This window comes from Aethalodelphis obliquidens, unplaced genomic scaffold, assembly GCF_003676395.1.
Source record: "Aethalodelphis obliquidens isolate GAN/ISIS:26980383/991018 unplaced genomic scaffold, ASM367639v1 scaffold46, whole genome shotgun sequence".
In the NCBI taxonomy this organism is placed as follows: Eukaryota; Metazoa; Chordata; class Mammalia; order Artiodactyla; family Delphinidae; genus Aethalodelphis; species Aethalodelphis obliquidens.
The window spans coordinates 10213074-10238300 of record NW_020837990.1 but is presented as its reverse complement, the minus strand read 5'-3'; the positions used below and the strand labels follow the sequence as shown (position 1 = coordinate 10238300).

At 39.4% G+C, this 25227-nt stretch overlaps 1 protein-coding gene across 14 annotated transcripts in view; it reads right to left on the bottom strand.

The window, feature by feature from the left end:
- Positions 1 to 25227, bottom strand: part of USP28 (ubiquitin specific peptidase 28) — a 56673-nt gene that overhangs the window by 4817 nt on the left and 26629 nt on the right. For 6 of the 14 annotated variants that reach the window (XM_027082259.1, XM_027082261.1, XM_027082260.1 and 3 more), the window contains 15 exons: positions 23806 to 23892; positions 22961 to 23098; positions 21947 to 22020; positions 20331 to 20410; positions 18916 to 19064; positions 17040 to 17167; positions 14166 to 14261; positions 10968 to 11147; positions 8731 to 8948; positions 7695 to 7765; positions 6060 to 6288; positions 4005 to 4199; positions 3272 to 3411; positions 967 to 1145; positions 786 to 864 (listed from right to left, as the gene is read on the bottom strand). In XM_027082259.1, the coding sequence (XP_026938060.1) occupies positions 786 to 864; positions 967 to 1145; positions 3272 to 3411; positions 4005 to 4199; positions 6060 to 6288; positions 7695 to 7765; positions 8731 to 8948; positions 10968 to 11147; positions 14166 to 14261; positions 17040 to 17167; positions 18916 to 19064; positions 20331 to 20410; positions 21947 to 22020; positions 22961 to 23098; positions 23806 to 23892 (2043 nt within the window). Of the gene's footprint in view, positions 1 to 785; positions 865 to 966; positions 1146 to 1830; positions 1927 to 2924; positions 3111 to 3271; positions 3412 to 4004; positions 4200 to 6059; positions 6289 to 7561; positions 7766 to 8730; positions 8949 to 10967; positions 11148 to 14165; positions 14262 to 17039; positions 17168 to 18915; positions 19065 to 20330; positions 20411 to 21946; positions 22021 to 22960; positions 23099 to 23805; positions 23893 to 25227 lie in introns of those variants that run through there. The other 8 variants (XM_027082272.1, XM_027082271.1, XM_027082258.1 and 5 more) reach the window with 8 other exon arrangements.

The window sequence follows — 25227 nt, the reverse complement described above, 5'->3', positions numbered from 1 at the left end:
CATGATTATGACCACGACTACTTGTACCCTTTCCGCCACAGTAAACTTCAAACTCAGTACAAATACTCACTGAGCACATGTGGCCAGGCACAAAAACAGGAGACACAAAGGCTTTCAGATAATAAAGTATTCGACATTTAGAATTAACGTCTACCGCCGACCTTAATTTTCCATGTCTTGCTCCTTCCACCAAGGAACAGAAATACTCATTTCATATGAGCTTTAGAATTTAGGATCTTAATTTCCAACACCCACGTCAAAGTCATTCAGTTCTGGTATAAATGAACGGCCTCCCGAGTTCTGACAAAACCGTCCAGATGACGGAAGACGGAGGGACACGGCCATTCCAACCTCACAGAACAACACTAAGCTCAGTGGGGGTGGTGACATACTTTAGGTGGCACAGGACAGTGTCTTTCCTACAACACGATGCCTTTTTTGAAAATCTGTAGTCATGCATGCATTTTAATGTGTAAAAATCTAATTTCAGATATAGAAATGTTAGAGAACTAAATTATTTAAAGCAAACCAAAGCCATGAATTCAAGAATTTTACTGCCCAGAACAGGGCTAAAGTGGGTATTTAAGAGAAATGAAGTGCTGATTCAGCCTAACAGAACAATGGAATAAAGAAACTGGCCATTCTAAGGGTAAGAAAAGATCATTCATTCATTCTCACCCAGCTTTCTTTGGGGGGTGGGCGGCGGGTGGTCAGTCTGTGATAATATAAAATTGTTGGTTTGGCCTTAATGTGTTTGCTTTGTAGACGTAAAGAGAAGACCTCACCTTGTACTCCTCCATATTCATGTCATCTGGACCAATCTCCTTCAATTTCGCTTGAGCCACCTTCATAATACTGATTGACCTGTGAACGAAGTTCAGAAAGCAATGAAAGCTCCCCCTTCAGAGGAGTTAGTCAAGCCAGACCCAGAAGGAAGGGTGGTTCACCGAAGTAGCCCCTCCTCACCTTTCATCATAGCTAAGATTTTTGTCTGCAAATTGTTCCAGAAGGGTCCGCTCTACTACCCTTTTCGGCGCTTCATTCTGGAAGAAGTAGACAAGCACATGCTGAAGTCGAGGATCACTGTGAGAGGTGGGGGTCTCTTTGGCGAGCTGATAGAGCCTGGAGTACTCTTCATGGAATGCCTGTTGAAGACAGAACTGGTGGTTAGAAAAGCGCACACTGTGACCTTCTACACACAGAAACTGACGCCTAAGCGCTACAGAGGTTTTCATCACTCTAAGAAGACTTCTGAGAAGTCCTTACTGAGACATGACAGAGGCAACTATGGAATCTGAAAGTTTCTTTCATTCCATAAGGATAAAACTCCTCTGGCACCAAAGACATACTCACAAGAAACTCATCTTCCTCATCAAGTTCTCAGAAAAACAAATATTTAGTTTTAATTGTTTCAGGCATATCCTTGAGTACCAAGGACCTGAAATTTAAAAACCGACATGAATGCAATTTCTTCAAGTACCTTAAATTTTATTCAAGTACCTTAAAAAGCATGGCCTTCATTCTTATATTATGGCCCCCAAATTACAAAGGCAAGGTCCCATTCACAGCTTTATGAACAGATGGCTCCTAAGAACAACAAGAAGCCCTCCAGGCCAGGTGTAACACAGAACACCAAAGCCGCGTCAGTGCCAAGAGAGGAGAAGCCATCAGTGCTGTGAGATGGCTGGGTCGTTAGCTGGGCAGGAAAGGAAGTTCTATGTTTTACTTCGATGAAAACCTTTTAATCCCATTTTTTAGCATCTAAGGAAATTACTGCCCCGTGTTATGATACCTGTGGCATAAGGATGAGAATTCAAAAAATAGAGATACCTTAATAAGCCCTGCTTCAGACCCATCTCGGTCAAAGGTCTGACGGGCTTTAGCTATGGCCAGGATGACCCCTTGCATGGCAGGGCTCAGCATCACCTACCACAAGAGGGCACAAAACAGAGAGAAAAAGGAGAGAAGAAAGGTTCAAAAGAAGACTGTATGAAGGAAAGGTGAACAGACAGCTGCAGGGAAGCATGGCAGCGTGCTCCGTGGCTGGAACCCACTGCGAGGCAAGGCTCACACACCGGGTCCTACACACATTCACAGCCCTGGCCCTCTGCACAATGTCAAGACTTTGCCTAAGACAAGCTATTCCTACATATTCTAATTTAGCCAATGGATAAAGATGTATGTCTAAAAATACCTGCGCTGTGGCGCTGCTACAGAATCGAGTTAAATTACAACTCTCCGAGGGGAAGGGTCTGAGGCGAGAGTTCCAACTGAGTTCTATAATTTGGGTGTATATCCTAAATACACCAGTACTTTGGAGTTTTACTAGGATGAAGAGCACATTTTAAACAGTCTGGAAACTAGGGGATACACAAATAACACTTTACAAAGTGAAACTCTTACAATGATTAAAAAAACGCCCCACAGGAAAAAACAGAAACCTGAGGACAGGATTCCCGACAGTTAGTGTGTGGTGACAACTGTACAGGCGGCAGACAATGAACAACCTGGGATTCTACAGCTTCTCCCGAAAGCTTCAGAATTAAAAACACCTTCAAGCCACATCTGTTTTTTTGCTCACTGGACAACTGAAAACTTTATATTTGGAGGAGACACAATGGACTAACATGACCAAAGACAAAGACTCCTAAAGGCAATTTCTTTGCTCATGATACCAAACAAAAAACTAAATTCTGCCTTTCTGAGCCATCTGGACTCTGCAGCGGCCCTCATAAGGACAGGTCTGGGTAGATATATACTGGCAGCAGTGTACAGTGGTAACTGAGATAGGCCCTCTCGCCCATTATTTGCGTCAATGAGAAAACAGTAACTATTGCCAAACACCTCACACAACTATATTCAGTCACGTGAGAAGGAAATACAAGACTGACGACAGACAGCTAAACCCTGACTCATCTCTGTACCTCCTCATCATATCCATCTGCATCAGATCTAACCAGAATCCTTCCCACACTGGGAATCTCGACTTCAGAGACCTCAGCATTAGGCTGGGCAGCAGACTCTGCGTCATGAGCCTGTGCGGGCTGCTCGGGCTGCTCTGCAAGGTCTGTTTCCGGGGACATGGGCTTCTGGGGTTCAGCTTCCTTAAGCTGTGGCAGCAGAATGGAGAGAAAGAGTAACAAAAAAACAGAAGAAATAAAGAGGGATTGGTTAAATGCAGCAGGCACAGGATAACAGAAATGCGAGAAACTGTGGTCGTTATTGCCAAGAGCCCACCCCTCTTGCACTTGGGCTTCTAAGCCATTCTCACCTCACTCAACGCTGCTTCCACACCACTCTTCTCGTAGGCGCGTGCCGTGTTTGCAATAGCCTGGGCGGTCTGCTCCTTCACGATCACGGCATGCTCGGAGGACAAGCAGCGAGCCCCGTGGGAAGAGGCGACTGAAGACTCTGATGAAGAACCACACAAAGGAATTAGCATCTGATGAGAAGTAACCTCTAGAACACTCTGTAAACGGCAAGCAGGACTGATACAAAGTTTCATGTGCAAACCTCCTAACAAACCTTTTTAAAAAAACCTATGCAAATTTCCCCTAGAAACTAGTGACTAAAAGAAATGGCTATTTTAGCAAGAAGCCACTGATGATGCTGTAAAGTTTAATGTGCTCCTGATGCTGTCCTATTTCTTTATGCCAAGAAGCCTTCCTACAAACAACCACCTGTTAGGAAGATCACCTGTGGAGAATAGTTTTCATAAAATCTACCTATTAATCCTACGTAGTTTCTCCTGCAACCTGGGAAATAAGCAAAAAACTAAACAGAGTGAAAGTACAGGCAGCTAGTCTTTCTGCTCTTACTTCTGCTCAGCAGAAATGACAGTCTAGAGCCACAGGCTAGGCCGTCAGGTTGTGCAACACCAATTCTATCTGAACTCCAGTGTGCAGACCGTGGCACGGCTCACTCAGGTGAAGTGCACGGGACTGGCTACTGGAGTGCAGCATGAATCCCACCAGATCACCGGCATAGATGCCCTTCTCAGGTACCTTGCGATGAAGAGAAATCCTGTGATGCTGAGCTGGTGGAAGACTCCATTTGAGGGATTTTGCAAGACTGCTCTTCTTCCCACTCCTCTACTTCCTGCTCAAACCTCCAGTTATCTTCCTGAATGTAATGCTTCAGTTCAACAGAGAGGGCTTCCACTTCTCCTGACATCTGATCTAATTCATTCGGGGCCGCCTCTGAGGAAGAACAAAGACAGAGTTTAAACGAAGTTCCACCAAGCAAAAGGTCTCAAGGAATCCAAAGGTCCTTTCTAGAAAGAAAGAAAATAAGACACTTTGTCTTTTTTTCTTACTCCTAATGAAAAATACATACACACGTACATAATCCATCTGAAGTACTGACAATATCAGGCCAACAGTCACAGCACCCCAGTAACAGTGCCTGGCATATTAGTAGGCAGGCACATTGAATATTTGTTAAACGAATCAATCGACGATCATGACTAAGGATTTGGAATAGAGGCCAATCAGTGACAAAGTAGCAAGAACAAACCAAACATTTCTTGGAAATTGAGAAAATCATTAGATCCAATGGATATTTCAAGGTAGATAGTGTTATCAGTGTAACCAATGATCCTATTACTGATAAGAATATCCATCTCAAGACGGTTAGAGATGAATTCCAAGACATTTATACCTCCTTAAGTTTCACACAATCAAGTGCTGTAAGAAAGCAAACTGATACAAAGGTTAGATGGTCAGTAATACCTGGTTCACTAAAGGCTATGATGAAAAATGGCAAGGATAGCAAGGACATATTAAATCTCATCTCTAACCCTGTGACCAAAACAAAACATAAAAACCTACAGCAGAATAGCACATCCATGTACTGGTTGCTATTAACTAGTCTTTTCACTAAGCAAATGACAGTTTCCACTTTTTGTCTGTTTCTGTAATATAAAAATGAGCCATACGTGTAACAACAAGGCCCCTAGATACCACCAACAGCCAGCACAATTATTTGTACAGTAACTCCCACGAGCAGCTGTTCCTGCTTTCACACTGCAAACATGCAATTACGAAGATCAGTTACCATTAAGTGATCATTCTCTCCATCGCTTATCCCTCAAGCACACACTAACAAATCAGAAAGATCATTTGCTGCCCGGACAAAATGCCTTATGTGTTTTCCTACTTATGCAACACAGTGAAGTTTGAACACTAAAAGAAGATGCCTTCCATGATCTCAGATGTGAAAGGAAGAAAGAGAGAGTAATATAAATGGAAAACAGCACAGAACCTGGAATCAGAATATTTCCTGGCTATAAGACTCCAGACAAGTGCAGAACCTCAGCTGGAAAATGTGGGTGATAAGAATTCCTGCCCTGCCTACCTCCCTTTTAGAGTTGTAAGTTATTAGAGAAATAAAGTTTGAAAGTGTGCAATAAGGAGTAAAGTACCAACATAAATGATAATTATGATTGCTCTTAGCCTTAGCAGTAGTATTATGAGAAGTATGAAACTGTTCAGGCAAATCCACCTGTAACATCTAGCTATTCTCCAAAGGGTGTAAAAATATGTGTGCAAGAATGTCACTAAAAGAGAAAAAAAACTAGAGGCAACTTAAAAGTCTGTCAATGGGAGGCTGGTCTAACAGATTATATACATATTCCATGCAATGGAATTATTAGGCAGTTGTTAAAAAGAATAAGTTGGTTCTATTTATAAAAATATACAGATCACTAAGAAAAACAATTAATGAAAAAGAGGCAGAATAGAATGGAAAAATATCCCCTTTGGGGGGAAAAATTGGGTGTGGGAGAGATATCGATAAATAAAATCTAGCCTCTGCATAGAACACTTCTTGAAGACTACACATGAAACCTAAGAATGGATACTCGTTGGGCTCGAGGACGGAAGTAGGAGAGCAAATTTATTTTTCCTTTTTAGTCTCCTTTATACTATTTGTATTTTTTAAATACATTATTACTTTATAATAAATCTGAGTTAAAATTTTTATTTTAATCTACAAGATTGTTCCCTTCCCTGAGCAGTACAGAATTCCCCCACCCCTGGCTTCTGTTAAGGTGTTTTTACCTGCACTGAAGTGGGGTAGCTTGTCGTTAATGTACATCAGGCAGTAAGCACTAACATTTCTCAGGCCCCCATAGGAATCTCTTTCAAGTTCTTCCCAGGAAGACTCGGTAACAGAGATGTCGTTGTACTTGAGCCAGACTTGTCGGGGCTGATTATAGATGTAGGCCCAGTAGTGTCCTGCATTTGCTTGTCCTTCATGAACAAGAACTGCATGCAAACGATAAGGCACCTGCAAATCACAAAGCAATTCCTCCATCAGGTTAAGCAAAATAATCTGACAAGATTTAGGTTACTAAAATTCAAAAGTATACCCAACCATCAGACATCAGAAAACTGCCTGTTTATACATGTGTTTGATGTTAGGTTCACATCAAAACATCTTGTTGATTCAAGATGAACTAACAAAAACACAGCCTTGGAATCTCCTAATTACGTCTTGGTTCCTGAACCTTTAAAATCGGACAATTGAACTAGATGAGCTCGTTGAGGCCTCTTTCAACTCTAAACTCCTATGATTATGCATCTAAAACAAAAGATAACTGAGACCTATTTATCCCCCGAGTTCCAAACTCAGTTTATCTAAAAACAGAATCACCATGACTACACTCATGTTGAGAAGATGTTTACCACCCTTGGTACCTACAACAAGTTTAGCAGCTATCTTGTTCTATGCCTATTTTGTTTGTTAACAAAATCTAAGTTAGCATATTCCATTATTAGTCGGTCTCGTGGTCTCTATATTTCTTCTTGCAAGTTATCATCCACTTACCTGGGGGTGAAGACCCTTTTAACGACATACTTGTTTGTTTCAACATGTGAAAAGCCTTTTTTTCCCCCCAATATGGGCAAAATAGAGCAATGCTTAAGTGCCAAGTAAGTACTGGTGAAAGAAAGTCAGCCATCGAACCAAAGTGAACTTACATTTAATCAGTACCTTGACATGTTTTTACTGGTGGTGAAATTTTTTAAATAATAGAAAAGAGAAAATGGGGAACAGCCAAGATGTACATGATGCATTCCTGCTGTGCAACACAACTGTGCCTCCATGCGACCCTAGAAACAGAGCTCTCCTCCCGCGGCCTATCGTTCACACAGAAGCCACTGGAGGGCGTGCCCCTAACTGGAGCCTCTTTCCCCTCTATGCCCAGAATGTTACTCTAAACAAAAACGTATGTGGAAACTAAAATTTCTGCCCTGCCTACCTCCCTTTTGGAATTACTAGAGATATAAAGCTTGAAAGCACGCTGCTAAACAAAGGATCACTAAGGACCATGGTACTTTGGAAAGGATGGGGAACCAGTCCCTGGTCAGGTTTCCCCCACTGCACTACTTAAATTAACCATTTTATGAGAAATTTTTATTAATATTTAATGACAAACTTTTCAAATACATGAAAAAAATACCATGTGGCAGAATCAAAACAAATATATTTTAGGTTCTGTTGGTGCCAGAAGATACATTGCTTTTTTTTAGCCTAAAATATAGAATAATAGCTATTTCTTTCCTAAAGTTATTTTTATACCTCAGGGAAGTTTCCATTCAGTTTCAAAGAAAACCATCAACTTTTCTTTTTGTATCTACCATTAGCACCATTAGAACATGCCTTGACTACCTTCCCATCAATTTTCATTCTACCTGACGGAGGAGAGGATCACAGTACATCTGCTCAATAGTCTGGGTAGTGCTTGCAATACAGTTCTTTAAATCTGTTAAGAAAAAAAATACTTAGTTAAAATGATTTCATTACACGTCACCCAGGCAGCTTTAGCTCTGCAAAGAGTACTGCTTCTCTGCACCTGGGGTTCTGACCAGTTCAACTTCACTCTATGAACCACGAAGAAGGACGCAGTTTTAAAGTAGGTGGAGCTTTAGGTTACAAAGGCTTTTAGTTTAATATAACTACATTAAGATTTTTAAAAAATCACCTCTTATAATTCACACCAGAATTTCTTAGAGAGAAAACAGTTTCTAGAAAAAGACCTTAATGGGGCACTTGGGTGTAAAATATATATCCCAGGGACAGGACCTGAAAGGAGAAGGCACAGCAAAAGGCAGGGCCAGATTTCTATGAATAAGAACCTGGGAGGAATCTAGATTTGTATTATTTCTTTATTTACTGCTCCCTAGATAAAAGGAGAAAGAAGAGGAGGAGGGGAAGCCTGAGCAACAAGACAACGAGGCCAAAGGATTTTCGGAACAGAATCTGAGCAATACGATTTTACACTGCGCGCATTACTCACGTATTCTTTGCTTCATTAACCTTCAATAAAGCATACTTCATGTAGAAAAGACTTTAAAAGTGGTAATTCAGGAAAACAAAATTCTAAGTCTGGGTCAACTGAAGCCAGAGTTCAGATAAACTATGGGAAAAGAGAATCAGCAGACGCAGAAAATTCTCAGCTAAAGCTAAGTGTCATGAGTGTCCAGGCTACCCAGGATTTCCCAGAAATTCTGAGGAGGGAAGCCAGTGGGGGGGAATCTTTCCATGGTTGTAAAACAGACGTGTGTGACCCAATCTCACAGGGAACAAAAAGTACCAAAGAGGTCACAATCCCCAAAATTCAACAGTATACATGGCAATGGCAGGACATGTACCCAAGGTACCTAACTTCCACATATTCAAACAAGCAGAAAAGGCAAAGAGTAACTGGGAAGTATTGAAAGAGCCAACCTTGTATATCTTGTTCAATCTCGCTCCTCCACCTCTGAAGGCAGGTCTTAACAAAGTTTATCTCCTCATCTGTGACCGTTCGAGGAGCTGGGTGTGAGGGCATTTCCATGGAAGATCGGGAAGGTGTAAGTGGCTGATTCGCCACCTTAGACTTGTGTAGAGAACCTTCAGAAGAAAAGGTACTTTCAGCATCTTGAGACGTGCTCTCTTTACTTGTACTGAAGGAAGATAAAAAACATGCTCAGATGATGATTTCCAAAATACGCCTTGGCCTAAATTAATGCACTTTCTAAAGCAAGCTGCTACGTGGAGAAGTACACCTATAACTTAGTGAGTGTTTACTCTGCAGAGTTACTGAGCCAAACCTTTCCTTTACATGCATCATCTCATTTAACACAACTTGCTCATGAGGCAGGTACTATGACCATCCCTATTTCACCAACTACAAACCTAAGATTTAGAGAAATAAAGCAACGTATCCAAGTTCACCCAGCTAGTAAATGACAGAGACGGATTTACACCCAGATCCGCCTGGGTTTAAGAGTCTATGCCTCCTGCTCTCTAACCACTTGCCTTTTCATGAAGAAAGGATGCGAAGGAACATGGAGAAGAGAAGATTGGGACTGGAATAATCAAGGAATCAACTATAGTGTTTCCAACATGCAAGTGACTAAAGTGAGATGGATAGACAGATGCAGGAACAAAATACACAGAAGAAAAATAGTATCAGCTCAACATCCAACTCACAGGAATGCAAATAGGTGGCCCCCTGGGAGAGCACAGGGTGCAGGACTTAAAGGCAGACAATCTCAGCTCTACCGCCCCTTAGCCAAATACCCGAGGAAAAGTTAGTAGCCTCAGGCGAGTGATCTAATACCGCAGCTATGAAATGTGGGATGTTAACTTCTTTACATCGCTGCTGTAAACCGAGAATAAAGTATGTAAAGTAACTGTTAACTTATCTACTAATTAACTAATGCCAAACAAACTGCACATAGACAAACCAGCAGGAATACAAACTAAGCCTGTGACTGTACTTAGGTTTCTGTTTCACACCAAAACTGAAGAATATAAACTTCCTATCTCTGACTTAAAAGCAACCCTCTCTCCCTTTCCCACCTGCCTTTCTCCCATACACAGAGTAATGGAGAAAACCTCTTTTCCCTAAGGACCCATACATATGGAAAAATAAGCCCAACATAAGCAAACGAGCAGACATCTCAATCTCAGAAAAGATCACATACACACAGAGCACTTTAAAATCTAATATAGGCAGTCCTATTTTATGTTATTACACAGATTAAACCACTTTAAAAAAATTAAAACCATTTGTAGTTTACAAAGGACACAAAAACATTCTACAAAAGCCCAAAGAAATACGCATAGGTAGAGTATAAAAGTAGAAGAACCCCCCACCCCTTGCCTCATGCCATCCCCTGGAGATAATCACTCCTACCATTTGGTATGTTCTATCCACATATGCACTTCTGCACACACATCAATGAATGAGTATTAATACGTGTGTGTGTGGCGGGGGGAGCTGGAAGAATGATTATTTTGTTTTGTTTTTTTAACATCAGAGTCTAACCTTTTCTATACGTTCTAGTGTTTTTGTTACCCAGGACCCACACATCAAATTTGATCCGCGCTGGCCCCAGTGGCTCCTCCAGGCCACAGAGGGCGCTGTACACGGCTGAGCCGCAAGAGAATCAAGGGCTCACGGGACGTGGCCTCCCTGTCTCTTTACTGGATAAACCCCTCTAGGCTGTCCTCTTCGACTTCCAGCCAGCTCTTGTCCATATCTTAATTTTCTATTTGTGAGTAAGTTCCCCTTCCCTTAATGTTTACTTAGTCATGCACACTTCTTCAGCAAACGAGAAAATGAGGTGTTTTAGAAGTTCAGGGGCTGAGGTTTCCTCTGAGGAAGGCCTCTTGTGGCACCTAGCTTATAGCAAGCTCAAAGCAAGCTGGGCCTGCTGGAGAACGAACACTATTCCAAACAGCTCAAAACGCCTCTGAAATAATCCCAACTATCGTGTGGGCAAGACGAAGGCACCGGTGGGAATTATGAAAAATTCACCCAAGTGACAGTTGGCAAAATCCTTCCCTTTAAGACAAAGCGCTCACGGCCTTTGAGCTCTTGCGGGGTGAGTGTTAATCAGGTGGAAAGATGGTGCACAGTTCAAATTAAACCAAAAAACCCATTACATACTATTTTTAAAACTTGTTTGCATTACCTTTCCTTGGATATCAGGTCAGAAGCCGGGCAGTGCTCAGAAGAAAGTGGTAACGTCATGCGTGCATCACTTTGAGATGCAGAGTTTTCTGAGGCAGGTTTTGTACTAGCAAATTCAATAACATATTTCAACATGTCCGGGAGTGGGAACCGAGCTGGGCCCGAGCCGTACTTCACATACCTAGGAGGCAGAGACAATGGTACTCTACTGCCAAGGCTGCCTTGTATTTCCAGGCTCGCTGACAAAAGATCTGTTATTTTCTGAAGAGTCAATGGAAAGGCTTATTCCTAAATGCCACACAATATTTAATACGTTAATCTATAGAGCAAAAAGTTCTCTAACTACAACAGTGAAAACTGACAATAACCTAAATTTTTACACCTGGCAAAAAGCATTTAAAATGGGCTCCTAGTCAAAGCCACGCCAGTGATGCTTCCTCTTGATTCATATCACATTTAGGCTCTTGTCATAAAAGTAAATTCTGTTTCTTAAAGCAAAAGGGATACATTATCATTACTCAAATCTGAAAATAATGCTGGTGAACTAGTATCCAACGGTTTCTTCTCTGCTGCCCTTTAGATCAAGTACTCTGCAATTAGGAAAAATGAGAGAGAGAAATCTGGAAATGGGAAGCAGGTATTGACAAAGGTCAGAGATAAGAAAACGCAAATCTTTCTTCTGCCTGAGTCCTACGTACCCTATTATTCACATACTCATTCAACAGGCCAGGCCAGGAATAAATTACTGAAGATTTCTTTGGGATTAGTAAATAATAAATGTCTTCAATATGTAACCAAAACAACTAATTAATTATTTTCATAATACCCAATGTTCTGCCATTACTAGCACATGCTACACTCAGTAAAGAGATTTACTTCAGTGAATTCTACAGCTCACTGCAGAAGACAGTCTAAATGGTACATAATTAAGCTGACTCATTGGTACAGATAAACTATAATCCTGGGATTCCATTTATAAAAGGATAGAGTCACTTCACATTTCTCTAAAGAAAGTGAAAAAAGAAACAGGCATAAAACTAGGAAGAAGGAAAATTGTCTGTTTCTATATCAAAAAGGACATTAGGAAATAAAAAAAAATATAATGCGACTCAAAATCAACCACGTTAGAGGGTATGCAGCAAAGACACTTCAGCTACTCTAATTGAAAGGAGAATTAGAATGATTTCTCCTGTGGATCTGCCTGCCACAGAGAGTTACAGCTTTCACTGAAAAGGATATTAAATATGTAAAACTAGAAGAACTTTGAAGAACTGTTCCATTCCTTACATTCCTATTTCCTTGGCTTAATTGCAGCTATCAGTTTACCTAAACTCAGCTGGTCTTTCAAGATATACTTTCTCCATGAAGTCTCCCCTCCATATGCCATGCCCCCAAATGCCAAAGGAAGATCTCCCCTCTCTGAACTCCTACAGTACATGAACTAAACCTCTTGTCTATCCCATAGACATGGTTAACATGTCTTCTTAAGCTTTCAGTGTTTGTTGAAAGAAGTTATTAATACAGCACTGGCTTGGACCAAAAGAAACATCTTCTTACTGGCACTGCAGCATTGATAATCTCATAAGATTTTAAGTCATTCTTTTACATCTGTAACTCTTCTCAGGTTTGCTGCATTTCAACGTGATACTTCTACAAAATTTCAGGAAAAAATTTTCTCTAAGAAACTTATCTTCAATTTTATGACAATCATTTTTCTGTTCTTCTTCTGAATTCCTTTAGACCAACTACTTCATACAATGCAGCATTTGTATTAATTTAGTAGAATCAGAGCAAAAGTAGTTTCAAAAAAGATGTCTACACTGTACACAAGAAATCTTATTTTTAATATTAGAGTACCTTATAGAAGAAATGGTGAACATTTTTATTTTTTTAAATAGTAAAAGTAATGCATGCACCTGGTAAGAAAACAATTACAAAAATGTGTAAAACAAACCACAAAAGCCATCCACCCCCATCTCACTTCTACCACCTAATGGTATCCATTAATAGTGTCTTGTATAGATTCCCAGGATTATGTCACACACAGACAAGCAATTTTTAAAAAAATTACCCAAGTAAAATTATCTGAAATTTTAAAAGTCATTTTATTTTAAAAAGAAAGTAGTATCATACTATAGAAAATGCTCCTGTACACTATTTTAAAATCTAAATAAGCCAGAATGCCTTGCTGGTTACTGGAAAATTGAGCATTTTCGAGCTATAATGCATCACGTATATCTGGTTGTATAAACACAGAACTTTCTAATCTTACAAAGTATCACTAAAATCTTAAAAGTAAAATATTGCCACAGGTATAAAGTCCCATAAGTCACTTCCAGGAGTATGTGAGGAATCAATCCCCAGCTTAAGTCTGTATTTAGACAACTAGATGATGGATCATAATACCTCTTGGAAAAGTTCTTCCTAAGTGAGAGAGAGGGAGCTGGAGAGGGGCACCTATAGGTACAGGGTCTTTCTCGGGCTGGTATGGAAGGTTCTGCCTGTCAGGGAAATTACTGAGCTAGCAATGAAGTGGGTAGAGGTGGGGTGGTAGCAGCAAAAATGCGAAGTAGACAAAGGGGAAAAAGCCACTGACAGTGTACTTATGATCTCCTTCCTGCACATTAAATCAATGGGCTCTCTTCTACTAGAGAGAAATGACAATGACTCCTCCTTAGGAAGTCACGTGGCGAGTCCACAGAAACAGTCCTTGCAGAACAGATGAACAAAAAGGGAAAGATCCCTCCACAGGAGAAAGGACTTGGTATGTGTCACAAATACAAGCCTTCAGTTTGAGTCAGCACCACTCTAGAGAGAACACCATTGTTTTACCTTCCCCAGGCACCTCAAAACTGCTTTCCCAAGACAAAGCGATTAGAGTTTTGTGGCAGTCACCTCTCCTGTGTTTGTGAAAAAGATGGCAAGGAGAGCAGAAAAAGTAAAGAGCTGTGAAATCAGAACTTGGGTGCCCTTCAGTACACTGCCAATTGTGTGACTTGGGACACTAATGTTCCCTGGGACTACTACTGCACATCTTAAAGACAGTTTCACACGTAGAAACACATTTTTCTTATCTATTTTATAAAATAACACTAGTTAATACTTAAAACTCTGAATTTTTAGATAAAAGCAAATTATCCGATTTGAATATCCTACTCTATCTTTCACATTTCTAAGTACAAAGCTGTCTATGACTTACCTTTCCAGTTTTTGCTGCAGAACTTTTATTTCCTCTTTCAACTTTCGAATACACTCTCTTTTACTTCGAACAAGCTCTTTGCTCCTGTACATGTACCTAAGCAAATAATAATCCCACAAACACAATTTATATTTAAAAACATTAATGACATAAAGTTTCAGCAAACTTGGGATACAAGGAAACTGCCTTAATCAGACAAAGGATATCTATGAAAACAGAGCTAACATCATATTTAATGGTGAAAGACTGAAAGCTTTCCCCTAGTATCAGGAACAACCCAAGAATGCCCACTCTTGCCTCTTCTATTCAATGTTTTACTGGAGGCATAGCCAGTGCAGTAAGGTAAAAAAAAGAAGTAAAAGTCATACAGATAGAAAAGGAAGAAGTAAAGCTGCCTTTAGTTGCAGATAACATGATCGTCTACATAGGAAAAGTCAAGGAATCTACGAAAATGCATCAGAACTAATAAGTGAATTTCTTAGTAAGGTCAAAAGATGCAAAGTCAATTTAAAAAGAAAGAGGAAAAAAATCTATTGCATTTCTGTATACTTGTAAAGAGCAAACAAAAAGTAAAGTTTTTTAAAAAGCCTTATAATAACATCAAAAGCAATAATTATTTAGGGATAAACAATCGGATATGTTCAAGAACTGTACACAAAAAATTATAAATCACTGTTGAGAGAAATTAGCAAAGACTCAAGTAAATGGAGCTATACCATATTCATAGATTGAAGGACTAAAAATTGTTAAGATGTCAATTTCCCCAAATTGATCTATAGGTTCAACACAGTCCCAATCAAAATCCTAATAGCTATTAGGGGTTTTGACAGGCTGCTTCTAATATTTAGATAGAAATGGATCAGAATAGCCCAAACAATTTTTTAAAAAGAATAGCAAAGTGGGAGGTTTACACTATCTGATGTCAAGATTTACAATAAAATCACAGCAGTCAGGTGGTTTGTGACCACCTAGAAGGGTGGGATAGGGAGGGTGGGAGAGAGGGAGACGCAAGAGGGAAGAGATATGGGAACATATGTATATGTATAACTGATTCACTTTGTTATAAAGCAGAAACTAACACATCATTGTAAAGCAATTATATTCCAATAAAGATGTTAAAAAAAAAATCACAGTAGTCAAGACAATGTAGCACTGGCATAAGATTATACAATAGACAGAATAAAACCTCCAGAAAAAGGCCTACAAATACAAGTTCAACTAATTTTTGAAAAAAGTACCAAGGTAATTCAATGGGGGAAAAGAGAGTCTTTTCAGCAAATGATGCTGGAATAATTGGACATCCGCATGCCGCCTTACGCACCCTGCAAAAAAAATCCCCTTACCTCATACCATATATGAAAATGAACTCTAAATGGGTCATAGACATAAACATAAGAGTTAAAATTACAAAATTTCTGGAAAAATATCGAAGAAAACCTTTGTGACCTTGGGTTGGCGGACTTCTTAATTAGAACACAAAAAACCACAAACTATAAAAGGGCACTTGATACATTAGACTTCATCAAAACCAAAAATCCCTACTCTTCTAAAAATACCAGTAAAGAAATGGAAGAGACAAGTAGAGTTAGAAAATATTTGGATTAGTATCTAAAATATATAAAGAACTCTTACAACTCAGTATGAACACAACCAACCAAATTAAAAAGTGGACAAAAGATATGAACAGACACTTTACCTAAGAAAATATACAAATGACCATTAATTAAGCACATGAAAATATGGTCAACATTGTTAGTTATCAGGGAACTATAAATCAAAAGAAAAATAAAATCCTGCAAACCCAAGAGAATGGCTAAAACTTAAAAGACCGATAATTCCAAGTATTGTTGAGGATTTGGAGCAAATGTAACTCTCATACACTGCTGATAGGAACGCAAAACCGTACAGCCACTTTAGAAAACGGTTTGGTAATTTCTTATAAAGTTAAAAATATACTTTTCATACAACAGCAATCTCACTCCCAGGTATTTTACCCAGAAGCACTGAAAACCACACCAAGACTTCTATGTGAAAGTTCACAGCAGCTTTATTCATAATAGCCTAAAACTGGATACATCTGAAATGTCCATCAACTAGTTGATGGAAAAAATATTGTGGTACCTCCATACAATGTAATGCTTACTCAATAACATTAAGAAAGAAATCACTGATATATGCAACAACATGGATGAATTCCAAAGACATTATTCTAAGTGAAAGATGACGGCCACAAGAGGGCTCATACTGAATATTAATGTCCCTAATTATGACATTCTAAAAATGACAAAAGTACAGGGCCAGAAAACAAGTGGTTGCCTGAAGGTGGAGGGAAGGGACTGACTGCAAAGGGGCACAAGGGAACCTTCTGGGTGATGGAAATGTTCTATATCTATATCACCTTCCGGGTGATGGTGGCATTACTTGGCTGTATACATTCGTTGAAATTCATCAGCTGTACACCTAAGAATGGTAACATTTCTTTGTATGTAAACTATATGTCAATAAAACAGACTTTAAGAAGATTAAAATTCTATAATGTAAGTCTGTCTAGGATTTTTTTCTTTTTTCAGGAATACAAACAGTATTAAATGAGAAAGAAATACACAGCAGCTACTCCAGATACTGTTCACCAGACAGCAGGGCTTTCACCTGAAGCCTAGCTACTCAAATTGTGGTCCAGAGATCAGAAGCATCAAACAGCATTGCCCTGAGAGCTTCTTAGAAATGCAAACTCTTAGGTCGCAACCTAGATCCACTGAATCCAAATATGTATATTATCAAGAGCTCCAGGTGAGTCCTATGTACAATACACTTAGTATATGCTCACTTCTACTGCTACAACACATTAAGAAGACAATCAACCACAGAACTCACCTGTCCATATAAATGATCTGAGGAAATTCCAGTTTGTTGTGAATTTTCTCTGGCTGACCAAGGGACTGATTGAACTCAAATCTTGAGAGTTCAAAGGTCAACACTGGAGGTAGTTTTGTAAACCAACGCTATGTCAGGCGTAGAAATGCGGGAGAGAAAAGTTAATTTTAGGAAATAGCAACAGCCAGATTTAAACTATCCCTCACCAGACTTTCTTCCTTTGGTAATCAAACTCATACTAGAGTTCTTTTTTTTTTTACTCCAAACAGTAAAATGACCACTTAGAATCATGCCTTCTTAGAGAATATGGTTAAACACTTCTCAAGACTCCAAATTTACAAGCCAGTGAACAACATTTTAACTCAACTATCATCCTCAGATATGACGACCCTTAAATATGTGAACTTCACCAAGAATCTACACATCATTCACTGCACCATCAGTATTCAAGAGGTTTAAAACCTGGAGAAAATGGCTAGCCTAACCAAAGAATTAGAAATTGTCCAGAAAGATTAATATGTGTACATATACTATATACTATTTATTTACAGTCTATTAACCATAATTTGAATCCCCTTTATTTCTAAAAAGGAAACTTGAAATAGCTTCATGATTATGAGTTCTGAAGTTTCTGAGAAAATCTCTGGATTCCAAGAATTTACAGATCTCACAAAGGACTTAGTCAAATCAACCTATAACGTTGCCTTGAGTTTCAAGAACAGAAAGCACTAAAATATAAAGAAGATCTCAACTGTCACTGATAGATGAGGAAGAAGCTAAACCCGGAAAGGCATTTCTGTTCAATTCACCTGTATGCCAGAGGTCTGTATGAACAGCTTTAAAATGTTCCCTTTACCAAAGATGCAAATAGCTGTATTCCCTCCACATACCCTTGTCAGCATGAGGTGAATCCAGACAGCCTGTCTGGCCACCTCAGAGCTATACCTAAATATGCACAATTTTCTTTTTTTTTTTTTTTTTTTTTAATAGAGAGGTCCCATTCTTGAATAGAGGTCTCCAGAGGTCTAAGTCGCTAATGAACACTCCTTGCCTTTTGTAAGAGCAAGCATCAGCTCTGCACAGATGGCACAGATGATATGCCTCCCAATCAGGAATTAATACTTTCCTTGGAAAGCTAGGGAGGCAGTAGCTCTCTCCCAGTTGCAACACTGCTCTACAGCTAATACACTTTTAACAAGGCTCAAGTCAGGCTCCCTATTTAATTCAAGAAAGATTTTCTTTCTCTTATAAGTAATTACTGAGTTGGACTCATATAAGGCACAATTCTGTTCAAAATGTATGATGAAAGGAGAATAATGCAAGCTGTGTGGTGTTGGCAATTATGCTACAATGTAACTAATTCTTAACGGGAACTTTGAGATATTAATTACCCTTGCTTGTAATTCCCCCTTTCTTTCCAACCCACAAAAATAAATAAATGAATCTTACATTTAAAAAATTTTAAAGCAAAGGCAGAATTTACAACTGAGAAAAGTAAACACTATAATAGGGAAAATATTCTAAATGGCATACCATAGGAGTTAATCACTGTACTTTTACCCTCCGAAAATATGGAGGCAGTGGTTCTCCCTACTCAGGTACAGGTAGGCTTCAACAGAAAGAGAGAAACTTGATCATACTTAAAACGTCAGAAGCAGCATACAACCTTTATACGATTAACTCAAATTCATACAAGAATTTATTCATCAAACACTAAGACTCACTAACTCTTATCAACTCATGAGAGACTTCAGACTAGTTCAAGTCCTGTTAGTGTAAAGTTATTTAATATGTGATGTGAAAACAGTTTGCCCAAAAGCTCAGTCCTATTTAACTGGCTTTGTCTTGGCAAAGCAAATAAAAATATCCAACTCACCTCTTGTCCATATTTCACTGAATGATCGGAAGGAAGCAGCTCAATGTCACCCTCCACCATGGCCCCTTCCAAACATTCGTCTAAGTTGCGATAACCATTTACCTGAAGGGGATACTGGCCGAAGGTCTCATTGTTACAAAAGGGCTTCCCTAGGCAAAGAAACAGATTGCTTTTTAAAAGACATCACTACTGCTATCGAAAGCTTTTTTCCTGGCACCACACAGACAGTATCTTCTTAATTCAGCAACTTGCTGAGAACTGGTTACAAGTATACTTAGCCGGGATGGCTACCTCTAATGAACCAGCGGATCCAGGCATAGATCATTAACAACTGCTAACATCACAAAAAGAAAGACAACCAACTATGCTTCCTGGTCAAAGACTGTCCCACCACCTGTGAGTTAGTCTTGACTAATTAAAAAGCCTTACCTGAATCTGGTCAAACTCTAGATCCAACTATCAAGTTACAAAAAGAGGAGCAAAGAGGAACATGTTAAACTATATCACAGATACGCAAGCAGCAAAATTTTAGACTGTAGAGAATATAAGAGAACAAACAACCTAATTTCTTAAAAAATGTATTTCAAGGAAGAAAGAATGGAGGGAAGGGACAGTCTGCAGATTTTGAAAAGAACTTAAAAGACCAATCATAAATGAACCACATTTGCATCCTGATTAAAACAAACTGTAAAAAAGTATACATATGGGGAAGTGTATTTATTTTTACATATGTAAAATTATATATTTATATACACATGAAATTGTAAAACAAATTGGGCGTTTGAACACTTGACTGTTATATGATATCAAGAAATGCTGTTTTTTGGGAGTGACGGTGGATTGGATTTTTTTTTTTTTTTTGGCTACACAGCATGGCATGCAGAATCTTAGTTCCCTGACCAGGGATTGAACCGATGCCCCCTGCAGTGGAAGCACAGAGTCTTAACCTCTGGACCACCAGGGAAGTCCCTGGATTAGACTGTTTTACAAAGCCTATCAGAAGGGTAAAAGAAGACAGGTGTTAGATGGAGAATGATTGGCCATGTGTCCAACATGCAGCTGAGATAAGCCCCTAGAGTAGACACACTTTTGGCAGCCTGACTCAATGAAACCTTGAGATTAGATAAAACAACAGAGAAAACTGATTAACATCAGTGTGTGTCTGACATTAATACCAGATTTAGGCTGTGCAAATATTACACAATTCAATATAGCAACTCTGAGACGAACACTGTGCCCGTTTTACAGATGAAGAGACTGAGGATCCAGGATCTCATGTAATTTGTCCACGATCACACACATACTAAGAGGCAGAACCAGTATTCAGACCTGCATTTGTCTGACTCTCAAGCCATTTCACAGTAATACAGATGTGGTCACAAGTCTAGAATTAACATTTAGAGCAGAGAATTTACCTTCATGAATCCCTTCAGTGAGGAAAGTACCGTAGAATAGCTGCACCATTGGATTTTCAGATTTGTTCCTGGGATTGCTGCTTTTAAAACAAGGAAACAATTCTGTATCATTTGGATCAGATAAGCAATACATTAAGCCAAACCAGCATTCAAAAGCAAAAATAATACATTTTCATCAACCCTCAAAGATCTAAGTATGCTCTAAAATAAGTAACGGATTAGTTCAGTTCAAAAACTCATTGAATAGCCAGGGCATGGAAGCAACCTAAGTTTCCATCGACAGATGAATGGATAAAGAAGATGTGACACATATATACAACGGAATATTACTCACCCATAAAAAGAAATGAAATTGAGTTATTTGTAGTGAGGTGGATGGACCTAGAGTCTGTCATACAGTGAAGCAAGTCAGAAAGAGAAAAACAAATACCATATGGTAGCACATTATGTATGGAATCTAAAGAAAAAAATAAAATGGTTCTGAAGAACCGAGGGGCAGGACAGGAATAAAGATGCAGATGTAGAGAATGGACTTGAGGACACGGGGAGGGGGAAGGGTAAGATGGGACGAAGTGACAGAGTGGCATGGACTTATATATACTACCAAAATAGATAGCTAGTGGGAAGCAGCCGCATAGCACAGGGAGATCAGCTCGGTGCTTTGTGACCACCTAGAGGGGTGGGATAGGGAAGGTGGGAGGGAGACGCAAGAGGGAGGCGATATGGGGATATATGTATATGTATAGCTGATTCACTTTGTTATAAAGCAGAAACTAACACACCATTGTAAAGCCATTATACTCCAATAAAGATGTTAAAGAAAATTAAAAAACAAAAAAACCCCTCATTAAACAAGTATATACCCAGCACTGTACCAAATTCTGGAGACACAAAGGCAATACAGGCATGATCCCTGGCCTTACAGAACTGCAAGTCTAACAGGGGAGTCATACATGCAAATACATGTGTGTGTGTACATTCAATATATACATCTATATCCAGTGACAGAAATATATAAGGTATAGAAGTCATATAAAGGTAAGAATGAACCCTCTTGTTCAGTTTTCCAAATGAATATGAAAATGTTTTCCTGGTGGCACAATAGAGATGGAATGAAAACAGTCTATTTCTATAAGCCTATCTTAAATTAACTATGTAAGATGCTATTTGGAAAGCTGTTTTATGAGTTTAAAAAAAAAACTTAGGAAGCAAGTATCTCTGCATCTGTATTTGGCAAGGGCTATTTATATTCTTTGCTTTGAATTTTACTTCTGTCAGTGACTGAAATAATTAAATTCAATGTATTCATATTATACCTCCGTTCTCACATCAAGGATTGATTTCTATCTTTCAATACTTTTACAGCACAGGTGATGACTTTTAAAAAGTTAATAGTTACGACCCTTTTAGAAAAAAAGTTACAGATTAATATGATTATCTATAGGGGGAAAACCAAGGGCAAGGGGGATAAACAATGACAAATATGAGTGGTTACCCCACAGGGTTTGATAAAAATCAGCAATTTCTACTTGAGAAGAATAATTTCCCCCCAAATCATAATTCTCACTGGCCCGCTGTGAGTAGGAAGGATGTACAAACAAATCCTCAACACTCACTTAACATTAACAGCTAGCTGGAATGCGTCCTCTAGCCAATCCAGGAGCTTGTGTGTGAATTCACTCACATCTTGCTGTAACAGACGCACAAATTGCATGAGTTAGACCCAACAGTATACTTAGGGAAATGAAAATATGCCCTTATCCCACCAACGATTAAGATTCTATTTCTACAAAGGACTTCTTTTTCAGGTCCAAATATCGTGAAGATACAAGGAACATTGGAACCCAGCTGCTGCAGACAACACACAAGACCCATTGGGCGATTTCTGATTAGAAGGAAATGGGAACACTACCCCTTCCAGCCACATCTATTTGTAACAAACTAACAAAATCTTCCAGTTAGGCCTTGAAAAAAAGGTCCAAAGAACAGACTGAAGTTCTCTAGAACAATATGAGATCTGAATGGAGAAAGGAAACCTTTATGAAATGTTTTGAGAATTTTGTAGAACTGCAGGACCTTTAGACAAATAGATAAAAAACGTAATTTTATGAAGAAGCAGCTGCTCTAATAGTGATAGCTTTGATCTGAATAAGAGGTAGGGAAAGGAACGTACTAGAGTCTAGAAGAGAAAGACTGCTCAGAAAAGCTACTGAACTCAGGTTTAGATCGTTTTAAAAATAGAATTTCTATTTGGGCCATCCCAAGACAAAGGTGCAGACAAAGGACAGACTTTCCTTTTCTCGGTGACCCTCTGCCATGATTTACTGAGATATTTTCCAATCTCCTCCTTTCTACTTCAACAGCCCCTGGAAAATTCTATTCTCTCTACTATTTTTTCTTCTTTCCTTTAAAACAGCCAGCCTCCCCCACACAACACGTACATGCACACACTTTTTTTTACTTGTTCCTTAGGCATTACAAAGGGCAAAAGCAGGCACCCAGAGTCCTGCATAGTCACGTTCGTAGCTTATTACACAGCTGAAACAAGGCAACATCACAGTAGTAGTAACTAGGCATCATTGCAAACTCCAGAGTCGAGGGAAAGAACGAGGACTATGGGCTTCCTGTACCTGCTGCTCCTCAGGCGATCGGAATGCTCCCTTTAAGAGGTCCAGGGCTGCTGAAGGGTCTACAAACTTGCGATTTGATCCCATCATCAGAGCAAACAAATACTGAAGCTCCTGCATAAACACGATATTTCTCTTTTCCTGCAGGAAAGATAGCGATGTGTACTCTTATAACCTCATATTTGGAAAATTTGAACACATAAAGAAAAAAGTGGTCAACAATCTCTAATTTATATTTACAAAGTTCTAGATTGGAATCAGGTCTCAAACTGTTATAGGTACTCTGATAAAGTCTGTGTAGGAGACTGCCCTAAACTCGAGAATATCTATGTAGAAGCCAGAGAGAGAATAATGTCAGAAAGCAAAAGTGTTTATTTTCTAAAACCGCTGCCATTCCTCCTTTTGGGAAAGGCATCACCAAGGGAAATCCTGGGAAGGGTTAGATCTCAGCAGGAGGCTATATCCTTTGGCAAGAATGGACTAAAGACTTCTAAGAAGGCCCAGGCCTCCCGGCATCATGTCATCCACTCTGCATCCCTCAGCGCAAGCGACTAAAGGAGCCTGAAGAAGGCGCAGACAGACAGGGATTTCTAAATCTCCCACCCAGAGGCAGAAAAGCTGAGGCCATCAGGGTGACCTGCCCCTTTCTTAGAACTGTTTTCCTAATTTTATTCCTGCTTAACTTTACATTATTTCTTGTCACAAAGAAAGAAAAAGAGCCATTTGGAAATGAAAACAGATGTTGCACAAGCCAAAGAGCATCACAGGAACCAGCTTTAACCAAAATTAAAAGGCCTTTGGGAAGAATGGGACTAAACAACAGTGAAGATTCCTTGACACCAATTTACCGTGTGACTTGGACAATTTTCAAGTACGTTCTGTGGTAGGCTATAGCTGAGGACAAGTCTTCGGAATTCAGGCAATTGAAACAGAGACTGAAATAAAGAAATGGATTAATAGCCTTTCTTTCAAAATAACTGCAGCAAAAAAGTATTTTTTACCTTAAAAGTATGTATAACTGTCAACCTAGTAATTCTACTATGTCTAAGGAAATAATAATGGCTACACATAAAAATTTCGCCAAAAGAATGTTAATCCTTTTTAGAAAAAAACTAGAAAAAACCTAATGGCTAGCAGGAAAAGATTAAATAAACTATAGTACATCTGTATAACGGATTATTATATAGTCATTAAAATAATACCATAGAAACAATGTTTTCATAAAAAGACAACTACACAGTAAAAATGAGTGATCAAGAGCTACATGTATCAACACAGATGTATCTCAGAAATATTCTGTGTGAGAAAAAGGTGTAGAAAGATAGAGTATTACATTGTTCATAAGAAGTTTAATCATATAAAACAACATGATACACTGTTTAGGGTTACATACACCTGTGGTTGTATCTGTGTGAAGGGGGTGGTATGACGGGCGATGGGTACAATGGGGACTTAATAGTACAGGGATTTGAAACATTTCTTTCTAAAGCTTTACTATTCTCCACTCTTTGCCTTAAATACTGTATTTTAAGAAATTTTAACAGATATCTCTGGCTGGCAGGATCAGGGAAAGGAATTCCTTTTTACTGTTTGTAAATCATACATTTTTCCAACTACGAATATCTTTTGAAAGTTAATGTTTTAAAAAATCTCTTGTATGGGCTTCCCTGGTGGCGCAGTGGTTGGGAGTCCCCCTGCCGATGCAGGGGACGCGGGTGTGTGCCCCGGTCCGGGAAGATCCCACATGACGCAGAGCAGCTGGGCCCGTGAGCCATGGCCGCTGAGCCTGCGCGTCCGGAGCCTGTGCTCCGCAACGGGAGAGGCCACAACGGTGAGAGGCCCGCGTACAGCAAATAAAAAAAAAAAAAAAAACCTCTTGTATGAATATAACTCCTCATCCCAACATAATCCTCAGATGAAAAGCCCTCCAGCCCACAGACTGGAACTCTTGAAGCAGCATCCTGGGTGGACTATAAGCCTCCGACTTCCCCCACTCCACGACAAGCTCTACCGGGATTCAGCCGATAGGAGGAACGTACACCTGGACTGGGAACTTAAGTCGGGTTAGGATGTGATACCAAAGTTCTATCTGCAGCCGGGGCTGGGATGCTCAGCTCTACAAGCAGCCCCATCTCTTCTCTTCCCACCTCCCATGTCTACCTAGCGCATTTCCATTCCTCCTGGTTTCATCCCTACTCGGCTGACTATCCCGTAACATGTTCCAGCACTTCTGTTCTACCTTGAGAAAAATGGCCTTACGTTCTCAAGTT